At 41.3% G+C, this 22,396-nt stretch overlaps 3 protein-coding genes and 1 pseudogene across 4 annotated transcripts in view; 1 reads left to right on the forward strand and 3 right to left on the reverse strand.

Moving 5' to 3' along the window:
* Positions 1 to 7,748: 7,748 nt before the first annotated feature.
* Positions 7,749 to 22,396, reverse strand: part of LOC126593967 (uncharacterized) — a 76,203-nt gene continuing 61,555 nt past the window's right edge. The window contains exon 5 of the transcript XR_007613072.1: positions 7,749 to 7,852. The gene's annotated coding sequence lies outside the window, so the exon portion shown is untranslated. The remainder of the gene's footprint in view (positions 7,853 to 22,396) is intronic.
* Positions 12,033 to 13,055, reverse strand: LOC126592111 (uncharacterized; annotated as a pseudogene).
* On the reverse strand, positions 15,103 to 16,028 carry LOC126592112 (E3 ubiquitin-protein ligase ATL4-like). The gene is made up of 2 exons (XM_050257869.1): positions 15,976 to 16,028; positions 15,103 to 15,544 (listed from the first exon to the last, which is right to left on the reverse strand). The coding sequence occupies exons 1-2, from the start codon at positions 16,026 to 16,028 to the stop codon at positions 15,103 to 15,105; spliced, it is 495 nt and encodes a 164-aa protein (XP_050113826.1).
* On the forward strand, positions 19,387 to 22,394 carry LOC126593964 (uncharacterized). Of its 2 annotated transcripts, XM_050260145.1 has the most exons (6): positions 19,387 to 19,580; positions 19,668 to 19,709; positions 19,817 to 19,885; positions 20,384 to 20,949; positions 21,722 to 21,913; positions 22,172 to 22,394. In XM_050260145.1, the coding sequence occupies exons 1-6, from the start codon at positions 19,460 to 19,462 to the stop codon at positions 22,220 to 22,222; spliced, it is 1,041 nt and encodes a 346-aa protein (XP_050116102.1). In that variant the 5' UTR covers positions 19,387 to 19,459; the 3' UTR covers positions 22,223 to 22,394. The 2 variants fall into 2 exon arrangements, with proteins under 2 accessions (XP_050116102.1, XP_050116103.1); XM_050260146.1 differs by lacking the exon at positions 19,668 to 19,709.

The raw sequence follows: 22,396 nt of genomic DNA on the forward strand, positions 1-22,396 counted from the left end.
TTTGGTATGTTGTTAAAAATATGAAACGAGACGTCTTATAAGCCCATACAAAGTTCTTAACATGATATACATAATTTTCACACTCTACGTAGACATAAAAGAACTCCGCCTATGTCTTACATGGCCGGTCCCAAGCCCGGATAAAGGAGGAGGGGGAGGGCGTCAGGTAGTCGACAGCCGGCACTCCATGATCACGTCGAATCCTTATGAAAATGAATCCAGAACAAAATCGCGCTAAAGCTAGGGCGTCACCCGTAAGTGGCGCGCTGTGTGGCCCGAGCACAGTGATAAGTGAGCAAGGGTCGCTGTATCTCCATCGGCACCCGGATGCAGTGTTAAATGAGCAAGGGGGCCATAGAAACTTCTTTTCGAACGACTCCACTCAAAGTTGTTTGGGAGCATATGCTCCTATCAACTTTACCCGGGACACACAAAAGAAGTACTTTGATCCTATTAGACGGGGGAGGGTGAAGAAGCTAGGACAGAAGGGTAGAGTTCAAGATAGCAAAATGCGTTTAGGAACGTGGAATATAGGAACCTTAACTGGAAAATCTATGGAAGTAGTGGAAGTTATGGTGAGGAGAAGGATAAATATTATGTGCCTACAAGAAACTAAGTGGGTTGGTAGTAAGGCAAAGGATCTAGAAAACTCAGGGTTTAAACTTTGGTATTCGGGCACAAATAGAACGAGAAACGGTGTTGGCATCATCGTGGACAAGACCTTGGTACACGATGTTGTAGATGTCAAGAGGGTAGGAGATAGAATCATGGCAATCAAGATTGTAATAGGACAAGAACTTATCAATGTGATTAGTGCGTACGCACCTCAAGTAGGGTTGGATACGAGTTCGAAGGAGAAATTTTGGGAAGATCTTGGAGACTTGGTGCAAAGAATTGCTCAGACGGAGAAGTTATTTATAGGAGGATATTTAAATGGACACGTGGGCAGGGAGACAGGCAACTATGGAGGTTTTCATGGTGGCCATGGTTTTGGGGAGAGAAACGAGGATGGGGAAGCTATCTTGGATTTTGCAATGGCATATGATCTCTTCTTAGCCAACACCTTCTTTAAGAAGAGAGAAGAACATGTGATCACCTACAAGAGTGGGTCGTCAAAAACACAAATAGATTTTTTTCTAATGAGGAAAGGGGATCGTATAACTTGTAAGGATTGCAAAGTTATACCAGGAGAGAGCGTGGCTAATCAACATCGCTTGTTGGTGATGGATGTACATATCAAAAGAGTAAGACAAAAGAACAAGACTTGGAAGTGCCCAAGGACTAGATGGTGGAATCTAAAAGAAGAAAAACAAGTCATTTTCAAAGAGAAGGTAATCACCCAATGTGTGTGGGATAGAGAGGGGGAAGCTAGCCAAATGTGGGATTCCATGGCTAGTTGTATCCGAAAAGTAGCAAAAGAGGTATTAGGAGAGTCCAAGGGCTTTGCCCCACACCAAAAGGAATCTTGGTGGTGGAATGAGGAGGTACAAACAAAGGTGAAGGCTAAGAAGGAATGTTGTAAAGCCTTATACAAGGAGATGACCGATGAAAATGGTGAAAGGTATAGAAAAGCGAAGCAAGAGGCGAAGAAAGCTGTCAGAGAAGCTAAGTTAGCGGCTTACGACGATATGTATAAACGACTAGATACCAAAGAAGGAGAGTTGGATATCTATAAACTATCTAGAGCAAGGGAAAAGAAGACAAGGGACCTAAACCAAGTGAGGTGCATCAAGGATGAGGATGGAAAGGTTCTTGCTACAGAGAACGCGGTTAAAGACAGATGGAGAGGTTATTTTCATAATCTTTTCAATGAAGGACATGAAATGAGTGCTTCTTTAGGGGAGTTGAGTAACTCAGAAGAGTGTAGAAACTACTCTTTTTATCGTCGAATCCGGAAGGAAGAAGTGGTTGTAGCTTTGAAGAAGATGAAGCATAAAAAAGCAATAGGCCCAGACAATATACCAATCGAAGTGTGGAAACTTTTGGGAGAGACAGGTATAACATGGCTCACTGACCTTTTCAATAGGATTTTGAAAACGAAGAAGATGCCAAATGAGTGGCGAACGAGCACTTTGGTGCCTATCTACAAGAATAAGGGCGACGTACAAAATTGCATGAACTATAGGGGTATTAAGCTAATGAGTCATACAATGAAGCTCTGGGAGAGAGTCATTGATCATAGATTGAGGCAAGAGACACGGGTTTCGGACAACCAATTCGGGTTCATGCCAGGGCGCTCAACCATGGAGGCAATCTATCTCTTACGAAGATTGATGGAAAGATATAGAGATGGGAAAAAGGATTTACACATGGTCTTTATAGATTTGGAAAAAGCGTATGATAGGGTCCCAAGAGACATTCTTTGGAGGATTTTAGAGAAGAAAGGAGTACGAGTAGCATATATCCAAGCTATAAAGGATATGTATGAAGGAGCAAAGACTGCCGTAAGAACTCATGAAAGACAAACCGAAAGCTTTCCCATAACTGTAGGATTACATCAAGGCTCATCCTTAAGTCCTTACCTTTTTGCGTTGGTAATGGATGAGTTAACAGGACATATTCAAGATGATATTCCTTGGTGTATGCTTTTCGCAGACGATATAGTGTTGATAGATGAAACTCAGGAAGGGGTAAATGCAAAGCTTAACCTTTGGAGAGAAGTGTTGGAATCTAAAGGTCTTCGCCTAAGCCGATCAAAGACAGAATATATGGAGTGCAAGTTCAGTGCAAATGGAGGCCAAAACGAGTTAGGGGTGAGGATCGGAGATTAAGAAATACCAAAGAGCGACCGTTTTCGTTACCTAGGATCTATCTTGCAAAAGAACGGAGAATTAGATGGAGATCTCAACCATAGAATACAAGCTGGATGGATGAAGTGGAAGAGTGCATCCGGCGTATTGTGTGACCGCCGTATGCCACTGAAGCTCAAGGGAAAATTTTATAGGACGGCAATAAGGCCTGCGATGCTATATGGCACAGAATGTTGGGCAGTGAAACATCAACACGTACACAAAATGGGTGTAGCGGAGATGAGGATGCTTCGTTGGATGTGTGGGCACACGAGAAAGGATAAGATTAGGAATGAGGATATCCGGGGTAAAGTAGGAGTAGCCGAAATTGAAGGAAAGATGAGAGAAAATCGGTTATGGTGGTTTGGACATGTGCAAAGAAGGCCTACTGACGCTCCGATTAGAAGATGCGACTATGGGACAGAGGTTCAGGGCCGAAGGGGTAGAGGAAGACCTAGGAAAACTTTGGAAGAGACTCTAAGAAAAGACTTAGAGTACTTGGATCTAACGAAGGACATGACACAGGATCGAGCACAATGGCGTTCTAAGATTCATATAGCCGATCCCACTCAGTGACTTGGATTTTCCAAGTCTCCAACCGAGAAGTTTTCCTCACTCGGGAAATTAAGGGAACACTACCCCAACCTACATGCTTCACTCAGAAAGCTTCAACATACAAGCTTCAACAAAAGAAAATTCAAAGAACTTAGCGAAGAAGGCTTTGGTGTATTTAACACAATACGTTGAAATGAAGGAAAGCTTATTTATTGATATCCCCGATAAGCTACAAATATGTACATATATATGAGTCAAAATAAACACACAAGAGGGAGCCTTCACAAAGGTTGCTTAGGAGAAGTCTCAGCAGTCGGTAGAGCCCCAGAAAGAGAAGGCACCGGAGGGGGATCATTTGGAGCCTCAGTACTGGACAGAACCCTAGAAGGAGGAGGCATCAGAGGTTGATCATTCGGAGCTTCATTACGCGGTACAGTCTCAGAAGACGAAGGCAATAAATGCCTTTGGAACAAACCCACAAATCTCTGATGATCAAGTAAAACCTGACCATCAGTTTCCTTCATCTGGTCAAGCTTCCTCTTCATGTTTGTAGCATAGTCATGTGCGAGCCGGTGCAACTGTTTATTCTCATGCTTGAGCCCTCTAATCTCCTGTTTGAGACTCATCACTTCAGCCGCCAATGATTCAACTTGGCGGGTTCGAGCAAATAGGCGTTGGGCCATATTAGACACAGAACCTGCACACTGAACACTGAGAGCCAACGAATCCTTAACAGCTAACTCATCAGACCGTTTGGAAAGTAGTCTGTTATCTTTGGGAGTGAGAAGGTTCCTGGCCACCACCGCAGCGGTCATATCATTCTTCATCACGGAATCCCCAATGGTAAGAGGACCAGTAGGGGAGACGAAGGATGGGCGCCATATGTTGTCTGGAGAAGACGGGGCTGCCTCTTCAACAAGGTTCAAGTCAAAACGACGGTCGGAGGGGCCAGACATTTTCAAAGGTGTTGAAGAGAGAAGAGGTCGGACAAATCAAGATCTTAGAAGTGCAAGAATGAAGCTTCTACTGGTGGAGATTCAAGTGTGCTTTGGAACTTAATGCCAGCCCCTATAAAAATCTGCACTCGACGGAGCTTCAGAAATCGAAGAGGCGCCTGCTCAGAAATCGAAGAGGCGTTTGCTTTCTCAAAAGCTGGGCTGCTTAGAGATCACGAGGGTTGATCTCAGAAATCGAAGAGGCGTTTGCTTTCTCAAAAGTTGGGCTGCTCAAAGACCACGAAGGCCGATCTCAGAAATCGAAGAGGCGCTCGCTTTCTCAAAAGCTGGGCTCCCCAGAGACCACGAGGGCCGATCTCAGAAATCGAAGAGGCACCTACTTTTCCAGCCTTGTCAGCACCTGTCACACGCACACTCAGCTTTGCGGAAATTATGGGCATTCTGTCGAACACTTCTGGGGAAGTAGAAAACACATGAATCTTACTGTTCAATCACCCACTTCCCACACGCAACAATAGCTCATGGGTACCACAGATAACTTTGCCAAAGTTCTCTGCCAAAGTTGAGCACGTGAAGCTTGCAGCTCCCACTACATCGCTCTGACCAAGAAGGGTAAAAGAATAGCAAAGAAACAGCACTAACAAAGTTTAGACCCATAAATTTTGAAGGTCTAGCTACCATATTATTACCCACAAGGGTAAAGGAACAGTACCACTGCTGGATAATTGGAAAGTCCCTGTGTGTCAACCTCTGTGCTTCGTGGCAAGGTAGACTAGCAAACATGCCCAACCTTTACTCACATTCGAGAAAACACTCCCAATAAGATTGCTTGCTCCAAAATCGAAGAGGCACCGTCCTCCGAATCTCGAGAGTCAGACTCCCAACATGACTACTTTCTTAAAAATCGAAGAGAGGGTAAAGGAACAGTACCATTGCTAGATAATTGGAAAGTCCCTGTGTGTCAACCTCTGTGCTTCGTGGCAAGGTAGATTAGCAAACATGCCCAACCTTTACTCACATTCGAGAAAACACTCCCAACAAGATTGCTTGCTCCAAAATCGAAGAGGCATCGCCCTCCGAATCTCGAGAGCCAGACTCCCAACATGATTACTTTCTCAAAAATCGAAGAGACACTGCTCCCCGAATCTTCGAGAGCCAGACCCCCAACATGATTGCTTTCTCAAAAATCGATGAGGCATCGTTCTCCGAATCAATCGAAGAGGCGCTCGCTTTCTCAAAAGCTGGGCTGCTCAGAGACCACGAGGGTCGATCTCAGAAATCGAAGAGGCACCTACTTTTCTAGCCTTGTCAGCACCTGTCACACGCACACTCAGCTTTGCAGAAATTATGGGCATTCTGTCGAAGACTTCTGGTGAAGTAGAAAGCACATGAATCTTACTGTTCAATCACCCACTTCCCACACGCAACAATAGCTCATGGGTACCACAGATAACTTTGCCAAAGTTCTCTGCCAAAGTTGAGCACGTGAAGCTTGTAGCTCCCACTACATCGCTCTGACCAAGAAAGGTAAAAGAATAGCAAAGAAACAGCATTAACAAAGTTTAGACACATAAATTTTGAAGGTCTAGCTACCATATTATTACCCACAAGGGTAAAGGAACAGTACCACTGCTGGATAATTGGAAAGTCCCTGTGTGTCAACCTCTGTGCTTCGTGGCAAGGTAGACTAGCAAACATGCCCAACCTTTACTCACATTCGAGAAAACACTCCCAACAAGATTGCTTGCTCCAAAATCGAAGAGGCACCGTCCTCCGAATCTCGAGAGCCAGACTCCCAACATGACTACTTTCTCAAAAGCGAAGAGAGGGTAAAGGAACAGTACCATTGCTGGATAATTGGAAAGTCCCTGTGTGTCAACCTTTGTGCTTCGTGGCAAGGTAGACTAGCAAACATGCCCAACCTTTACTCACATTCGAGACAACACTCCCAACAGGATTGCTTGCTCCAAAATCGAAGAGGCACCGCCCTCCGAATCTCGAGAGCCAGACTCCCAACATGATTACTTCCTCAAAAATCGAAGAGACACTGCTCTCCGAATCTCGAGAGCCAGACCCCCAGCATGATTGCTTTCTCAAAAATCGAAGAGGCATCGTTCTCCGAATCTCGAGAGCCAGATACCACAGACCACTTTTTCAAAGTGCTCTGACAGAGTTAAAACATGTGAAACTGGCAGCTCCCACTACCGTGCTATAACCAAGCAGGGTAAAGGAATAACATTACTACTTGTTGTTAGGGAGACTCCTATATATGTCGACCTCCATCCCCAACGGACAGGCAGACCTGCAAAAATGCTCATCCCTTCATCATATCTGAGAGGGCACTCCCAACGAAGCCTTTCGAAATATTCAGCTTTCTTTCCCCCCGATAATACCTCTGCAAACAAGCTATACTAGAGCAAGAATATCTCATATCATCAGGGTTAAAAGCAAGAGTATCCCATATCATGCTTTTTCCCTGTCTTTTCCTTTGGCCTTGTTTTTACCTGCAAGACAAGGAGAAAGAGAGCAATCAGTCAGCACTTGGAATCAAGCTTCCAGCCAGGAACTGACTGCCTGGAACCCCTTACCTGATTACTTACCTGGCATTGCTCTCGAGTACTCATCTTCAACATCTTATGTTTCCAGGGAAGATTCCGCATCTGCTTGAGGAACAGATAGGGCAAGTGCGAAGGATACAAGGAAGCATGTGGAGACAAGCGTAACAGCACACGTGCCGATACATCCATTACTTTGTCAAAAGCAAAAGTATCCCATATCAGCAGGGTGGAACGTACTCTAGATTTGATGGACTTGTTTTGACCCTCAAATTCTTCAGTCGGCCTTATACTCTGGAGGAAACCAGAAAACCCTCCAGCTCAGTTCAAGAATAAGCCTGTGGAAAGTTACTTCTTCAAAAGCAAAAGTATCTCATATCATCTCTTCTCATTTTTCTTCTCTTTATCCTTCATGCTGCTGCAAGATGGGGAGAAAGTGAACAATCAGTCGGAGCCCTGATTGCTTACCTTGTCTGTCACCTCTTTCAGCAGACCCCCTAGCTCGGCGACTTGGGGGACTCCTACTACATGGTTTGTATCGCGCTTGACCAAGCCTGAAACTACAAGTAAGCTTCAAGTGAAATTGATACATTACCTTGTGCATCTCCACCAGTTAAAGATACCACCCCTGGATGGAGGAAGAGTACTTCCAGATAAGATGCCACATCTACCTATGAGACAGATAAGGCAAGTCAAGACGACACCACACTCCGATACTTAGAAGTTTCGTGATTACGAGATCATTCTCCCACATTATTTCCTAATGTCATTTGTACTAAATCATTCACTTGTACTCACTAAAGGAGAGCTTGAACCTATGTACTTGTGTAAACCCTTCACAATTAATGAGAACTCTTCTATTCCGTGGACGTAGCCAATCTGGGTGAACCACGTACATCTTGTGTTTGCTTTCCTATCTCTATCCATTTATATACTTATCCACACTAATGACCGGAGCAATCTAGCGAAGATCACAAAAAGCGACCGTTTTCGCTACCTAGGATCTATCTTGCAAGAGAACGGAGAATTAGATGAAGATCTCAACCATAGAATACGAGCTGGATGGATGAAGTGTAAGAGTGCATCCGGCGTGTTGTGTGACCGTCGTAGGCCACTGAAGCTCAAGGGAAAATTTATAGGACGGCAATAAGGCCAGCGATGTTGTATGGCACAGAATGTTGGGCGGTGAAGCCTCAACACGTACACAAAATGGGTGTAGCGGAGATGAGGATGCTTCGTGGGATGTGTGGGCACACGAGAAAGGATAAGATTGGGAATGAGGATATCCGAGGTAAAGTAGGAGTAGCCGAAATTGTAGGAAAGATGAGAGAAAATCGGCTCCGGTGATTTGGACATGTGCAAAGAAGGCCGACTGACGCTCCGGTTCGAAGATGTGACTACGGGACAGAAGTTCAGGGCCGAAGGGGTAGAGGAAGACCTAGGAAAACTTTGGAAGAGACTCTAAGAAAAGACTTAGAGTACTTGGATCTAACGGAGGACATGACACAAAACCGAGCGCAATGGCGTTCTAAGATTCATATAGCCGACCCCACTTAGTGGGAAAAGGCTTTGTTGTTGTTGTACGTAGACATAAAAGTATATTTGAGCAACACGACTTATAGGCCCATACAAAATCACAAACAATTGATAGTTTTTCCATCATTGAACTTGAACAATGACGCTTGTTGTGACATACATGACGTTTTCTATGTCCTTAAAGAAAAACATTTGGAAAAAAAAAAAAAAAAAAAAAACAGGGGCGCTTGTTTAATCGTTAACGACACTTCTTTAATGTCATGATACCTTTTTTTTTTTGGGTCAAATAATGTCATGAATCATGAAACACTTGTTTTTTAGGGTATGTTATTCCAGTTAATGGTAAGACCGAGACCGAAACATTATCTCCTAGGCCGAGTATTTCATGCAGACAACCAAACTATGGGAAACTTGTTCTCTCTTAATGTCACAAAGACCACGTCATCCGAAAAGACGATGGACAACATGATCGCTTACAAACCTCTCTGTACGTGATTACGTTTTTCCTCAGTCCCGCTCATGGATGAGAACGATGATTCTCTCCACAAACCACTGTAGCTCCCCCTTTTTTCTTAAAAAATGAGTATTTTTTGTGAGTCGTAGGAGGTTGATTGGCTGATAGAAGAGTACGAAGAATAATAAGCTTGTGAAGGTTAATCAAAGAAGAGAGAGGGAAAGGGAAAAGAGATAGAGAGGCGGTGGTGGATGCGGATGCCGGTGAGGTGGGGCTTGGTGGTTTCGGTGGGAAGTGGATAGTTGCAGCCACCAATCAGGCTGTTGCTTTTGGTGGGAGACTAGGAGTCTCTGAAAGTTTATTTTTAATTTTACATCTGCAGGAATTGGAAAAGTCAGAATATCTAGAGGTTGGAGAAGTGTAAAGTAAAATTAATTAAGGTCATTACATTTGTAGGGATTTACCTGGAAAATAAAAGTATGATTAATTACGGTTAATTAAGGCTAATTATGATGATGATGTATGAACTGTTATGATTACGAAGTTCGTATGATGAAAATACATTAATCATAAGTGGGGGACAAGTGAGTTCCCATATGAAAACACAAGCAATATTCTTAGTGACAAGTTTTGGATCTGCCATACTTTAGTCAACTCATAACTCTTATGCATTCCCTCAATTTTCCGAATCATACGTCTTGGAACCCTACAATACTTGATAAACCCTCCACTAGGCTAGCGTTTAATTGTTCTCCAACTGGACCCAAATGGCTCTGACGCCACAGACAGCAGGCATTGCTTTCTTTTCACAGAAGATAGCCTGGTTCAGATTCTTATTACACGCTTTCGGAACATAAGGGGTTTTCCTCATGACTTCCCCTTGAAACCTGATATCCCCATATTGAAGAATAGTCAATTTTGCTTCAATTTTAGTACCACTTCCATCAACTGCACACGAGAGGGCTTTGAGTGTTGTTGACCCTAAAAACTACAAAAGCTTACGTGGCGCGCAGGCTGAGTAACTAATGAGCTAACTACGTCATTCGGTTGTATGCGGGGTGTGCCAACTCTTTGGCCGAGCTCGGCCGGTGAGTAAAATTTGTTAATGTTGCGTTGGGTGCATTACTGACTTCTGAATCTTGCCATTACAACCGAGGAAGGAACACGTCTCGATCTTTGGGTTCTAGAGTGACACGTTCCGACCCCGATATTTCCCGAATACCCAGATAGGCACGTGCAGGCCGACACCTAAGGGTGACGAAAGCCATTTATTGAATACAAGAATAATGATTAGGAGGAAAATACACATGAATGATCATTAGAATCTAAAGGTAATAAACAAAGTTTAAGGAAATGTCTAAAGTGCATAGAATACGTTCAAATTTAAGATCACAAAAGGAAAGATCATTACAAAATATCACACAAATGAGTGATAGATGGTTACTAGTAGGGGAATGCCTCGTACGTCGTGTTGTAGTCCTCGTTTCTAAGACCTGAATGGGGGCACAAAACAAAGATGAGTGGACCAAGTTCATATATACAATAATAATAATACAGTTATCAAGATATTAACCTCCATAGTTTATATAAAGAAAACTACTAGCATAATAAGTGATGGTTTTACTGAAAACCCTAGGATGCCAAAAATATCTCAAAAGACATTGTGGAACACAAAATATTAAACGCCTCATAGATCGTCTCGTAATGCGATGTATTGCTAATAAAATCACTAAATAAATATAACTCTCGGCCTTATGCCAGCACCGTGGTCTCTGCGCTCATAGCCAGAAATTACCAACTCCCGGCCCAATGCCTACTCTGTGTCCCTCAGCCCGTAGCTAGGGATTATCTCTCCCGGCCTATCTGCCAACACCAGATCCTCGCCCCAGACGGCATAATGTCCACTAGGTACGCATAAACAGTCACGCCTCTCATAAATAGCCACTTCATATTATAAAGTCATCTATTGTCTATACTATAAAGAGGGGTTTCTAAAACATGTTCTAGCATCCTGTCGTCATCCATCTGATAGTCTACCAATTCATGGTTTTTATAGGAAATACGATATATTAAAATATAGCTCAATATAGGCCAACAATTAATTCCTCATCAAAACGAGACGATAAACAATATATTCCATAAACATGCTTAACATAAAATCAGTTCATAAACTCGTAAGGCATGCATTTAATTTATGCAGTTAAACTATGAAATTATGCAAATTTTAGAAAAGGGTCCACTCACAGATACTCCGTAGCAGCAGAATTGTGCGGAAAAGGATTAAGGAAATCCCCACTTGCAACTTCACCTAAGCACTAAAATGTACAATTTATCAAACTACCCAATTATAGAATTTCAAGAAATGGAATTGGGTCTTGGGTTTGGATCTGGATTAGGGTTTAGGTTTAAGTTAAATAGGGTTAGGACTTCTTGGGTTTTGGTTTTGGATAGGTTTAGGAATAAAAAGGGTGGTGGTTTAGGCTTGAGCCCAAACCCACAAAACACACACCTACATACGCCAGCACACACACACATGCATGTACATCACACATGCACATACCTAGACACACACATGCACATACAGCACAACACATACACACACACACACACACACACACACACACACACACACACACACACACACACACACATACTGTACACGCACACACCCAGCATTGATCAACTAAACAACAAGGTAATTAACTACCTGGGTTCGAATTCGAAGGGATCCGTGCACCCACAGCAACAAACTCACAGGGAAAGTATGCATGCACATGCAGCGGATAACAGGGCTGAGATTGAAGGTGAGAGTTCAAAGCTCTCGGGTCTTCAATGGCAAAACACTCGAAATTGCTCTGATGTTGCATGCAAAGCTGCAGTCGTGTTCCCTATGTCCCAAAGGTTCGAAGTATCAATATTTGGGGTTAAATTTGTGAAGGAACGATCGTTGGTGGTGGTTGGTTTCCTTCTCGGCGCCGGAGAGATAAAAGAAAGAGAGGGTAAGGGGAAATGAAAGGAAGAGAGGACTGAGAGGGAAGAGATAAGAGACTCGGGGACAAAAATTTCAGGGGTGGGCCCCTTGGGCTCACTAATTAAAAAAAACTAAAAACCATTTGTTTAAATATAAAGTAGGTGGGGTTGTAACAATCTACCCCCTTACAAAAATTTCGTCCTCGAAATTGCGAATTTACACAAAAAGAAAGGGATATTGGTTCCGCATTGATTCCTCTATTTCCCAAGTAACTTCTTCGACTGCATGGTTCCTCCACAGTACCTTCACCAAAGGAATAACTTTGTTCCGCAACACCTTATCCTGTCTGTCAAGGATAGCCATTGGTTCTTCTACATAGCTAGCATTCGGATTTACTTCCAATGGCTCTATCTGGATGATATGAGAGGGATCTGGTACATATTTCCGAAGAATGGAAACATGGAAAACGTTATGGATCAGTGACAACTCTGGTGGTAGCTCCAACCTATAAGCAATGCACAAATTCTCTCAATAATCTGATATGGACCGACATATCGAGGACTCAGCTTTCCTCGCTTACCAAAACGAATAACACTCTTCTAGGGAAACAACTTCAAGAATACAAAGTCGCCCACTGTAAACTCACGATCCTTGGAGTGTTTGTCTGCAATTTTTTTCTGTCGGTCTTGTGCTGTTTTCAAATTCGCCTTAATTAGTTGGATATTAGCGTCGGTGGTATCCACAAACTCTGGTCCCACCAACGACTTTTCTCCTGCCTCTGTCTAACATAATGGCATCCTACACGCCTTCCCATAAAGTGTTTCAAAAGGCGCCATACCAATACTCGAGTGATAACTATTATTGTAAGCAAACTCCACCAACAGTAAATAGTTATCCAGCTACCTTTCCACTATAACACTGACACTCTCAACATGTCCTCTAAAGTCTGAATTGTCCGCTCAGACTGACCATCAGTTTGTGGATGATAAGCAGTGCTGAACAATAACTGAGTACCCATAGCGGCATTAAAGGCTTTACAAAACTTGGAAGTAAATCTGGGATCTCTGTCTGACACAATGGAGACGGGTACACAATGAAGACGAATAATTTCGCCAATTTCTCCAACGAATAGGTATGTCGAACTGGTAAGAAATGAGCGGTCTTGGTAAGCCGATCGACAATTACCCAAATACCATCGTACCTTGACGGTGTTCTAGGCAGTCCGTACACAAAGTCCATAGTGATATCCTCCCACTTCCAAACTGGTATCGGAAGATTCTTCATCAGTCCCCCGAGTCTTTGTCTGTCTGCTTTAACATGTTAGCAGATTAAACATCTACTCACATACTCTGCTACATCCCGTTTCATCCATTCCCAGTAATAGAAAGGATAAATGATGCGATACAATTTAGTACTTCCCGGATGCATAGCATAAGCTGGAGCTCTATAAATGAAGCTTTCGAAGCTAGAGCTATGTAAATGAAACTTTCGAAGAGCTCTATAAATGAAGCTTTCAAAGCTAAAGCTATGTAAATGAAGTTTTCGAAGCTAAAGCTCTGTAAATGAAGCTTTCAAAGCTGGAGTTCTGTAAATGAAGCTTTCAAAGCTGATTGACATGAGTGATGCTCATAAATGTTTATGTTGATTGACATAAGTGATGCTCATGGATGTTGACATGAGTGATGCTCATGAATGTTGACATAAGTGATGTTCATGAATGTTTATGTATGATTGACATGAGTGATGCTCATGAATGTTTATGTATGATTGACATTAGTGATGCTCATGTATGATTTTGGAGTACTGGACGTACTTTTGATTACCTAGTTGGTGATAATAGCGGCAAGCTGCCGAATAATTTTGGAGTACTGGACGTACTTTTGATTACTTGGTTGGTGATAATAGCGGCAGGCTACCGAATAATTTTGGAGTACTGAACGTACTTTTGATCACCTAGTTGGTGATAATAGCGGCAGGTTGCCGAATAATTTTGGAGTACTGAGCGTACATTTGATCACCTAGTTGGTGATAAGCAAGTGGATGTCCGGTCGAACAAGAGATCACCGTCCGGACTGAATCTTTATCACCATGAGCACGTGGCTCATCAGTCTATAAGTTGGTAGACTTTTTTAATCAGCAACAATGTTGATCAGTGGATCTAGTTGCTCAGTAATTCCTGACAATAAATGACAGTATAAGTAGGACCGTATAATGAATAAATCAAATTGACAAAGTTTGTCAAGGCAAAATATTGTACTATGTGCCTTCTATAAATAAATAATTTATTCTGTTGTGTGATAAATGACATGTTGCATAAATCAACAATATATTAGGTATTGCCTAAATATGTGTGTGTATATATATAATCATGAATAAATGATTTATTCGGTTGTTTGATAAATGACATGTTGCATAAATCAACAATATATTAGGTATTGCCTAAAAGTGTGTGTGTGTGTGTGTATATATATATAATCATGAATAAATGATTTATTCGGTTGTTTAATAAATGACATGTTGCATAAATCAACAATATATTAGGTATTGCCTAAAAGTGTGTGTCTATATATATAATCATGAATAAATGATTTATTCAGTTGTTTGATAAATGACATGTTGCATGAATCAACAATATATTAGGTATTGCCTAAATGTGTGTGTGTGTATATATATAATCATGAATAAATGATTTATTCAATTGTTTGATAAATGACATGCTGCATAAATCAATAATATATTAAGCATATAATATATATATATATATATATATAGATAGACACACACATGGCAGACAACTTTGAGGGTGCCATTATATATATGAATAATATAATAAAGATAAAAAAATACTTATCTTCATAAGACTTTTTTTCGGTGGTATTGCAGAAAATGGGTATGGCAAATGGTTGGATAGTGAGATAGCATGTGCAGCTGGCAGTTGCTGGGGGTAGGGCATGCTTAATGGGTCACGCCCATAATTCCCTTATCTGCAATCACACCATTTCACCACCGCAATTGTCTCTACTTTTTCCTTCTTTTTATCTTCTTCCCTTTAATGTTTTTCCAATCAAGTACTTGACAGCTTGAGATATATGGTAATCAAGTGACCAGGGAGTAGGACTTTATGATTTTGCAAGGAATCTGGGTTGTCTGGCATATAAGTCTGATCCACAAGTGAAAACAGTTTCTGCACCATAAATCTGCTTGTCGTAGATATTGAACCAGATGTTGACGGTATTCATGGCGACATGTTTCCACAAGTGAGGAGTCCTTTTATTGAATTTACCAATCATACCCCTGCAAGCCACCGAAATATCTCAGATATCTCTTCTCCGACGCGCCCTATTTCCAAGCTCGAATCGCCGGCGATAGACACCTCGCTCCAGTAGCTACTTCCACTGTAGAATCTTCCAGAGCTTTGAAATGACATATCTCGGGACGAGAGGGTGCTCGATAGTTGATCAATGTAGTATTTGAGCCAACTCGACCTTCCCGAGTCAACCTTCGCGACGAGGATCGACGGTAGAATTGACGGTTCCGGCTTTGCCACTACCAAGACGACCTCATCTTTCTCTCGCTCAGCATTGCTCAGCAGCACTTCCGACTTCTCCTCGTCTGTAATATAATCGAAGGAGCCGACGGAGTAGGAGTGCCGATTCGAGGAATTCGTCGTTGTCGTCTGATTGTTGTTGCGGAGGCTCACCTTTCCAATTTTGAGATGAAAGATTCCGCTACAGTCAGCAGAGATGGTAGAGGAAGATCGGCGGGCGATAGAGGAGAAAATATAGAGATGGAGGGAAGACGAGGTATCGGGATTAATTCGGCGAATGAATATGCGGCAGAAGTCGGAGAATGAGTTAGATGGTGAGGGAGCAAGGCGACGGAATGGTCCAACCCAGAAGATCTAGTGGTCATCACAAACGTGCTCCTTGTTGTAGACAATGGTGGCCCCAAGACTCTTGATAGGGTTAATGCCGGTTCCAGTGATGGGGATGGTGGCCAAGTGAACCAAGAACACTGCAAACCCTTAGAGAGAGATGCAGAGAGGGAGAGAATCAGCGTCGGCAAGACCCATTTGTGTAATGTGGAGTTGCAACCCATCTTTTCTGCCCAAACTCTCTCTCTCTCCTCTGCAACGCGTTTAGTGAGGTTAATGGTGTACTATCTGGTAACGACCTTATCCTTTCTCCTCTTGCCACGACCCTTCTCCGCCATTGTTAAAGCTTTGAGCTCACATCCGCCTCCCTGTTGTAATGAACTTGATGTCTATCGGAAATGGATATGGTGGGTGTGCTGAGTGATTTGGCAGGTGAGGCGGTGATACCTCTCTTGGATTAGCCCAGCGAAGAGAGGTCTCTGAAGAGGTGAGCCATTGAAGCAGATACAGGGGAATAGAGGAAGAGATGATGGAGAGCGAGTGTTTGTGAGTTTTCATTTCTGCCTCTTTGAGAAATGGGTTTTGCAGTGACTTTGGTTCCTGGGTTTCTGCTGATTCACGGTGGATATTGTGATGAGGTTTCACAGTGGTGAGATGAAAAATTGAGAGAGAACCGACATAGCTTTTTGTGTCGTTTCCCACAGACGGCGCCAAATGTTGATGCACGACACCAGAGGGTCTTGGAACAATGTAAATCAGACCGTGAATCTGCAAGAAAGTAAAAAACACAAGATGTATCATGGTTCACCTCAATGTTTGGGCTACGTCCACACTGATGTTGATATTGTTTCACTATGAATGGTGAATATACACAAAGGCTAGAGGCAGTGTGCTCTCTAGCCTATTTTCTCTCTTCTCATGGCCTAAATCTTGACCTTTTTAATGAGAAGAGTGAGGAGTCTTTTTATAGAATAATGACTCCTCACTTATTATATATTTGCCATTTCATTTATTACATAATTACATTTGAGTCCCTTGAGTATTTATACGAGGTCTAAATACGGAGGCCCTAAATATGGTACAAACAGTTTGTTTCGAGAGTCAGGTTCTTAGGAATCATAACATCTGCATCTTCCCCCCACTTCCAGTATGCTTTGTTCATATTCACTTCAGTCGGAACAATTTCTCTAATCTCCACAGCTTGCCATTTAAAGCCACGCATCATAAATACATTTCTCACACATACAATATTCACACACGTTCACTTTCATTCATAAAATTCAAAAGTTTTGTAATACAATTATACCTCTCGGCTCTCAGTTATATACAACTGCAGCTGCTCATGGATCGACTGCTTCTTTGTTGTCTTCCATTGCAAAATTCTCAGTGTAATTGCCGAATCTGCCATCTTGCCGTAACCTAGGCGCATCTCAAGTTGGGAAATTTTTTCGTATGCCCACACCTGCATGTATTTGTTAATAAATGAATACTCAATCACATTAATAAAGCCAATATTACCTGAAAGCAACATATATTACCTGAAAAGCGTATGAAAGTCCTTTGCATCCCTATTCGGACTGCTACACCTTCTTCATTCCCCTAACTTCTTCTTCCTCCTCATCCGCATCTTCCTTATCATTCCCCTAAACTCTACCTCTACCTCTCTTTAAAGTAGCAAACAAGAGGTTGTCATGGAGTTGTTCAAAGGAGATGGAACCCCATGCAAACCTGTTGAACCTATCCATTATCCTTCATGAGGTCGAGGTAGTCTAGATTCACATCAACGTTATTCGTTAGCCCTATCAATACAACATTGGCAAATTATACCAGACCTAGCTTGAAGGCATCGTCCCTGTTTTTGCCCTCCTTAAATGCCCGTTCAAGCTTACTGCAAGTCACGGATATTTTTTTTGCTAACTTTCTTGGGGAAGGCCTTCGCTTTACCTTTCCCATTTTCTTTCCTCCCCTTGATACTTTCAACTACCAATGCTAATTTCCAGGGAAAATACTCTCTTAGCAGCCTAATACGTTGTGGCTTAACCTCTATGTCCTGGGGTTCGTCACATCGTAGCCAGATAATGAGGCAAAAGTCCTGCATTGTGAACCAAGTTAATTCACGACCTATTGAATAAGTTAGCCCATCTAGGTTTTTAACCCCTTTATTTTCCACATCTGGAGCGACAATTCATTGACCAATTGCCCACCAAAGGCCAATTCACCCATGCCTTGAAGGTGGCCAAAGTAGGTTGCCCCAAAGGCACCAAGATGTGCCTAATTAAACTTCTCCCTTATTTATTCTAACACAAAGGGGCTTGGGATAGGTTGTTAAGCCTTCACTTGTACACTTCTTCCTCTTTGGTTGTTAGTAAAACACCTTAGGTTACCATATCCTGTACACATAACAATACACACACATCAACAATCAACGATACATAACCTAATGACAACCTGTCACCAAAGCTTCATAGCTTTACATCTGTTATGAACAGTGCATCATTACTTAAGCAATTGTAATCCCCACCTTAAAACTAACAATAATTCAAATACAAAATCAATCCCTATCACCACTAAATTAACAAAAATTCAGATACAAAATCCAATCCATACTCAAAACTACAACTTTAACAAAACTACAAATAACACCCCATCATCTACACAACCCGTCAACATAGCTTCATAAGTTCGCAACATACCCTAATTTGTAAAAAAAAATTCATATAAACGACAAAATCCACCTAATTACATCCACGAACATGCATGATTAACCTTACACCTAACTTAACTTATAATACTTAACAAAAATAACAGATGAAATTCTAGGGTTTCAATTTCAAAACTCACCAAATTTGAAATTCACTAAGGGAATCAAATATGACGACTATTATCACAAAAGCAGTCTGAACCCAGCTCGAATGAAGCAAAAAACATTTCTTTCCTTTAGAACCTACTGCACAGCCTCCAACCAGAATCCTCTGATTTTCTACATTGTTGTCCGGATTTTCTGTGAAGCCAGACAACACAAGCACATACCAATTATAACTGGATTTGAAACGGGGAGCAAGTTTTCGAATGGGAATGATGTTTTATGCAGCAACAATGCTTAAGAAAATGCAAGAGATGGAGTGTTTTTTGTAGGAAGACAAGACTTACTTAAGACGGTAGTGTTGATGTCAGGGGGTACAGTTTAAATCCCAAGAAATTTTGAATTCATGTCTGGTACCATTATAATTAAGTGACGGATCATTTATGACCCGGTTTCATCCTAAGCTCATTCCGATGGAATTGTTTTCAGCCGTTCAATTTTCATCCAACGAATTACATTTTGTCCGTACGCTAGGTCTGCAAAGTGATGTCTCCACGTTAGAAATCACCCCTAAATATAGCACAACAATTAGAGATGCCCTTCTAGAGCCCCAAATGAAGCCCACTATTAAGTTTAACATGTTGCTCCAGTGAGGTGTCACACATCGATTGGTAAGACACATTAATTTAACCTTTTTTGGTTGGTATGATGAAAATGAAAAAAAATTTAAGTTCTTAATTTAATAGAATGGGTCAATTTGCTAATTTTAAAAAGTTCAAGTCCTTAATTTACCAAAAATATAGTTGAAGGGGTCAATTTTAAATAAAGTGTTAGTTCATGAGTCAATGACTCAAATCACAGTTTACCCAATATAAAATGGCAAAAGTGTTATTCATGAGTCAATGACTCAAATCACCGATAACCCTAAATATTTTTTTTCTGGATCTGTTCTGTGCTGGTGTTTGAATGTTGGGCACCGTGTCATCTCCTCTGCAACTGCACACGTCTGGTCTCGTATCGTTTCGTCTCTGCTCTCGTCAAGCCGGTACGACGGAAAGCAACTCTCTCTCGTCAAGCCCGTGCAAGGGTAATTCTTTTTCTTTCCCTTAACTAATAGTAATAATCGTTATTTTTTTTTTAATTTTTATTATTTTATTATTTTTGTGATTTTCAGATAAGGAGATTCGCAGAAGCAAGTTTCTCTCCTCCGCCTCTGGTCGATCTATCTAGCCAAAACTTGTGGATTCAATCAATTTATCCAACGAATTTTTATTTTTATTTTTATCTTTTTAATTTTTTTTAATTTCTTTATCTTGATTTCAGGGGAGAAAGAAATTAATCAAGATTTCCGTGTTAAAGAGAAAAAACAAGAAATCAATCAAGCCTGTCCTGGTAATTATCATACACAAGCACGCTTTTTCATTTTTTTTTTTTTAATTTTTGTTTTTAATCAATTCTGCTTGTTTGGCTATTTACGGGTCCTAATAAATTCCGAATTAGTTCCATTAAAGATATGGTTTATCATTTATCTGTGATGAATACCCAAGTCTAGATTGTTTCCTTCCTCTGGGGTTGGGGTTTTGAGGTTGGGTTTTGGGGTTGGGTTTTGGGGTTGGGGTTGGGGTTGGGGTTTTGGTTTTGGTTGGGGTTTTGGATTAGGGATTAGGGTTTAGGGGTTAAGGTTAGGGGTTAGGAACCTTGCTAGGCTATCATCTATATAAACATACTTGTCTTTACAGTCAACTTACATGCTCGCGCACACGCCCCTAAAGTTAACCTGGCATCCCCATTTCCACTTGTGCATACATGCTGCTTATGGAGAAGATAGAATATGAATATGCATGTCTCTTATTATTCAGTGTCATTTCATCATCACCTTTTCTCTTATAGGGGAGGAGCAATCAGAGGATACAATGGTTCTCGATTCTGATCACTATAGTTCTGATGATAGTGTCAGCAGCAGCGAGATTTGTCGTTATTGTGACTACGTTGGTGAGCACACCTCTTGGGAGTGCCCCAATTATCTGAAGCCCAGAGAGACTTGGGTTGCTCGCCCTCTTGTGAAAGAAAGTTACTTTTGCAGCATTTGTGGTAAAAATGACCACCACATTGCATGGTGCCCATTGGCTATATCGTGCCCTCCTGGCACAAAAGTAGAACCTGGTGCTGAAATAATGTGTAGCGTCTGTCATACATACATGTGCTCCATTGAGTCGCAGTATTGGAACATAAAATATGATCATCATACATTTGCTCAGTTAAAGGACTGTCTTTATTGTAACGAAAACGGACACTATCCTCACGTGTGCCCTTCTCGGGTGAAGGATCTTCTAGCTGTCATAGAACTAGAAAATGCTGGCGATGACAATAATGGTCAGGATGATGATAATGAGAAGCCAAATACAGAATTCCAACGGTTTCGTTATTCATTTTTTGTGGCCAATCTAGCTCCACAGGCAAGTGAATTTCTTATTTAACTCATGGTATCATCATGCTTTTGGGTTCCCTCCCTCCCTCTCTCTCCCTCTCTCTCCCTCTGGTTGGTAAATTAATTATCTCTTGTATACAGATTTGCTGCTTTATATTTTACTGTCTACGCACGGGCACATAGGGTTAGGATAACTTGAAAACTTTTTTTTTCTCCCTGCAAACTAGTGCATTATCCCAAAAATTTAGTTTGAACTTTGAAGCTATAGGTAAAGGACGCTGGCACATTATGTTTTGGGAAAGAGGGTTGAGTTGGGTGACGCATACATTTTCAAGTTGTGTATGTTGCCATTTATTTTGTTTTTTTTTGGTAGTTGGCTGGTTAATTGGCTAGAATTTAATGGCAGAAAAAAGCAAGGGATTGTAGGATAGGATCAGATAATTGTTGGCTTGTGTGCCCAGTGAATTTTGGTAATACTATCGTACGTTCGTACTTTTTCCTTAATGTGAAAATGATGAAAATAGCAATATGCTTAGGTCTCATTTGTCTCAAGAACATATAATAATGATTTAGATAGAGTATCAAAACATGAGCTAGCCCTACGTTAGTTGTTTTAATAGTTTTACTGTACTATTAGTTTGGTTTGTTATTTTTGGTGGACTGTTGGTTAACCAGTGTCACAAGGTCATATATATACATATGTGTGGGTGATTGATTTTGGTGGTGGTTGATCATTTTGGTTGTGGAAAGAAAGAAAGAAAAATATATTGTACATCTAATATGCAATTAATCTTTTGTAGGTTACTGAAATTGATCTCTATCGTCATTTCCTTGATTTATTACCTGATGTTGGAATCGGAGATGTTACAGAAGTAATGGTGCACAACCATGAAGATAAATGTTATGGGTATCTGGAATTCAGGACAAGGGAAACAGCATTATCGGCTATGGAGAAGGGGCATCATACCATTCTCTGTGACAAGAAAATCAAGGTACAGAGTCTGGTTGGAGATTATAGTTGATGGTCTAGCTTCTTCTTTTTAATCATAGTATGCCGGGAGCTAGATTATAATCCATTTTCAAGTGAAGCAAACGGATGACACAGAGTTTATAGTCCGTGGCTAGCAGTAACATGCTCAGACGGTCATTATATTATTTTTTTCTAGTGATGTTGTACGTGGAAATCACATTTTACCTGATCTGATCGGTCCAATTTAATCTTTTTTTTTTCTTTTTTCTGTGTGTTGCAGTGTTACCCTAGCTCATTAGTGAAGGAAGGTCTGGTTGTTTTTTCCCCATGAAGTTCAGGAGCAGGAGAAGCTTATATGCCAGCCACTGGTCCGCAATAAGTATTTGACATGACCTCTAGTTTTAAGTTAATTTCCTTGTAATGTAGTTTTTAAATGGTTAGACAGCATCGAATATCTATCAGTAATCAGTAATGAATATAATTTCAGAACTTGTTGTCGAAAATT

The sequence above is a fragment of the Malus sylvestris genome, chromosome 12 (assembly GCF_916048215.2).
Source record: "Malus sylvestris chromosome 12, drMalSylv7.2, whole genome shotgun sequence".
NCBI classification, from domain to species: Eukaryota; Viridiplantae; Streptophyta; class Magnoliopsida; order Rosales; family Rosaceae; genus Malus; species Malus sylvestris.

Coding starts and splice junctions, on each gene's coding strand:
- LOC126592112 (XM_050257869.1), bottom strand. CDS start 16,028: ATGGCGGAGAAGGGTCGTGGCAAGAGGAGAAAGGATAAGGTCGTTACC. Junction 15,545..15,975: donor GATAAGGTCGTTACCAGATA/GTACACCATTAA, acceptor TGCTGACTGTAG/CGGAATCTTTCATCTCAAAA.
- LOC126593964 (XM_050260145.1), top strand. CDS start 19,460: ATGTTGGGCACCGTGTCATCTCCTCTGCAACTGCACACGTCTGGTCTC. Junction 19,581..19,667: donor CTCGTCAAGCCCGTGCAAGG/GTAATTCTTTTT, acceptor TGTGATTTTCAG/ATAAGGAGATTCGCAGAAGC. Junction 19,886..20,383: donor AATCAATCAAGCCTGTCCTG/GTAATTATCATA, acceptor TTTCTCTTATAG/GGGAGGAGCAATCAGAGGAT.